At 29.1% G+C, this 3,240-nt stretch overlaps 1 protein-coding gene across 1 annotated transcript; it reads left to right on the plus strand.

Moving 5' to 3' along the window:
- Positions 1-1,306: 1,306 nt before the first annotated feature.
- Positions 1,307-2,691, plus strand: LOC115724424 (small ribosomal subunit protein eS19x). The gene is made up of 2 exons (XM_030653710.2): positions 1,307-1,465; positions 2,046-2,691. The coding sequence occupies exon 2, from the start codon at positions 2,058-2,060 to the stop codon at positions 2,484-2,486; it is 429 nt and encodes a 142-aa protein (XP_030509570.1). The 5' UTR covers positions 1,307-1,465; positions 2,046-2,057; the 3' UTR covers positions 2,487-2,691.
- The last annotated feature ends 549 nt before the right edge of the window (positions 2,692-3,240 follow it).

Consider the following 3,240-nt stretch of genomic DNA (forward strand, 5'->3'; position numbering starts at 1 on the left):
AGAGATCTGAACGGAAGGAGTCATATTATTCCGCTGCACCCAATGTAAGGTTTCTAATACTTTATATGTGTTTATTTCATAATCGTTTTAGAAGTTCATATTTAGGGTGTTAATCAACATACTTGTGAGTAGATCTAAGATCCTGGTAAAATAATTTCCAACAACAAGGACTATTGAGATAGATTAACATGTCCAAAGCTAGCAGGTTCAAAAGAGGTGTTTTTGCTGCTGAAATTGGAGCTCTAGTTTACCACATTTGGAAAGCAAGAAATCTCAAATTGTGGCAAGCAAACACAATCGATCCAGATCAGGTTATTCAATAAGTCAAATGGCAAGTCAAAACTAGGATCACTTGTGTGATGCCTAAGCAAGTTTCAAACACCTATCAAGAATGGTTTAGTAATTTGTAATTAAATTACAGTATGGAAGAATGATTTAGGAGTTGTAATTAGCTTATAGATTTGAAAATGTACAGAAATATTTAGGTCTTAATGACCGTAAGTTGTATTGGATGCTTGTTTGATTAATGAAACTCCTGATTCATCCAAATATATATATATAGATATATTATTTTAAAAAATAATATACCTTATAACAAAAAATACATATACCATCCACCAAAATATATATACTAAACAATAATAATAATAATAAAATATATATTACTAATATATATATATATACTATACTAACCAAATTATATACCACAATTAAAATATATGTATGTCATGATAATAAAATTATATACCACTATTATATATACTAAAATAAAAATTAATTAAATATAATTTAAAATAAATACACATCATACAACTAAAATATATAAAAATAATAATTAAATATATGTAGCATACTAATAAAATTACATACATACATTAAAATATTTGTATTATGCTAATAAAATTATATACTGCTATTATACATAACAAAATAAAAATAAATATCATTTAAGAATAATAATATACTATACAACAAAATAGAAATATAGTGTACAACAAAATTTATATACCAACAACCCACAACAACTTCTTAAAAATCTAAAAAATCGACATAACTTTTCAATAAAAAAGATTTTAATAAAACTAATATAGATTTACCATAATCTTTCAATAATTTACTTCTAATTCTAAAAAAAAATTATTGATTCTTTTGTATGGTAAAAAATAATATAAATAATAAATAATCTAAAAGAGTTATTTTGCTACAAATTTTAAAATGAGAATATTTACTAACGTTTTACTGTATGTATATGGGAATATTTACTATAATTTTCTTCGTATAAATCCCTCAACAAATTTTGCCAAAGCCCAAGTTATAGACCCAGCCCATTAATCAAATCCTAACCCTAAGCACCCTTAAACAAAACTTCCATCTCTCCCATCTCACGTTCCGCAGCAGTTTCTCTTATTTGGCTTACGCACAGCAACCACATCACCACAGAAGTCTCTTCATATTCATATTCAAGGTTTTTTCTTTTAACTTTTTGGCTTAATTTTACTACTAACTCCGTTCTTCAAATTATATATGCGTTGGTTGTATTTTAAGCATTTCTCTTAATCATTCTACTCATTCAAAAGAAAAGAAAAAAAAGAAGGTAACAGTAGTGATGTTAATTGTATGTTTCAAGGTTTTGATAAAGAGTTATTCACTCCGTGCATACAACACGAGATTCACTTAATTTTCCTTAGCTCTTTCTGCATCGAAATTCATTTCTATATTACTTTTACAATTTTAGAGCAAGAATTAACCTAAATATATATAAATGTCCTGCTTAATGTTTCGATCGGTTTGTGTTTGATGCTTAATTGCATCTACCGTACTATTATTGTACATGGCTTCGTAATATTTCATACGAGTAAATGGTTAATTTCATTTCATCTCCACTGATTTTGGATTACACAACATGATCAAAAGATTCAAAACTGTGTTATTTGTTTTTAGTTACCGTATTTTTTTTTCCTTTACAACGTGTTACAATATTTGTGCTACATTCTATTAAAACTAAAACTTATCACAAATTGAGTGATTAATTGTTACCATTGCAGAAATCACAAGAAATGGCCACAGCTAAGACAGTGAAGGATGTAAATCCTCACGAGTTCGTGAAGGCTTATGCTGCACATTTGAAGAGATCCGGGAAGGTGGAGCTGCCGGATTATACTGATTTGGTAAAGACTGCTAAATTTAAGGAGCTAGCTCCTTATGACCCTGACTGGTACTTTGTGAGGGCTGCCTCTGTAGCCAGGAAGGTATACCTTCGAGGGGGTCTTGGCGTTGGTGCATTTCGTAGGATTTATGGTGGATCGAAGAGGAATGGAAGTCGGCCTCCACATTTTTGCAGGAGCAGTGGTGCCATTCTTCGGCACATCTTACAACAGTTGGAGTCAATGAACATTGTCGACATTGACACAAAGGGGGGACGAAAAATTACATCTAATGGTCGCAGGGATCTTGATCAAGTCGCTGGAAGAATTGTCTCTCCATGAACTCTTGTTTTCTTTAGTGGTTTATATTTTTATTTTTTTGCTTGGTAGACAATTTTGGTAACCTACAACTACTAATTACAACTACTAATTGAGATTCTTAAAAAGCATGTGTTGCTAATATCGTATTTTAGTTTTTTTTAGTAGTTTTTAAATATTTTCTGTATTTTACTTGGTGCGCTTAATTATTACTCGCTTGGTTTATAAATACTTGTTTTTCCCACTTGTTATATCTGTAATTATAAATTTAATAGTATAATTCTCATTGTACATATGAAAAGTATTAATGTTAACTTATTCTTTTCAAATATAAAAAAACGCAGAATTGGAGTTAATTATCTTGACAAATTTAATTTAATTTTATGTATTATTAGCAAATGTCAATTCAACTCCAATTCAAGCTTTCATATGTTCTGAGTATTATTTTCTCTGATTTGTAAGGGTGTTTATGAAATATTTAATTCAATTTGCAAAGTGTGGATATCTACACTGTGTTGTGCGAAACGAAAATAATCAATGATTTACAACTTAGTATACCAGACCAACAAAAACACAACACAAATAAGAAATAATGAATCAAGAGATCTTAAAATTCAAGTAATGAATTAAGTAGCAAAACAGAAAAGAATAATACCAAGTTTAACGAGTTCAAGCTACGTGCAATGCTCTACATCTTAGTCGAAACAATAACAATCATATCTTTGTTAATATCAGTGTTCAAAAAGTTACAAGAATCTTCACAGAGATTACGAGAAAA

The sequence above is a fragment of the Cannabis sativa genome, chromosome 6 (assembly GCF_029168945.1).
Source record: "Cannabis sativa cultivar Pink pepper isolate KNU-18-1 chromosome 6, ASM2916894v1, whole genome shotgun sequence".
Lineage (NCBI taxonomy): Eukaryota > Viridiplantae > Streptophyta > Magnoliopsida > Rosales > Cannabaceae > Cannabis > Cannabis sativa.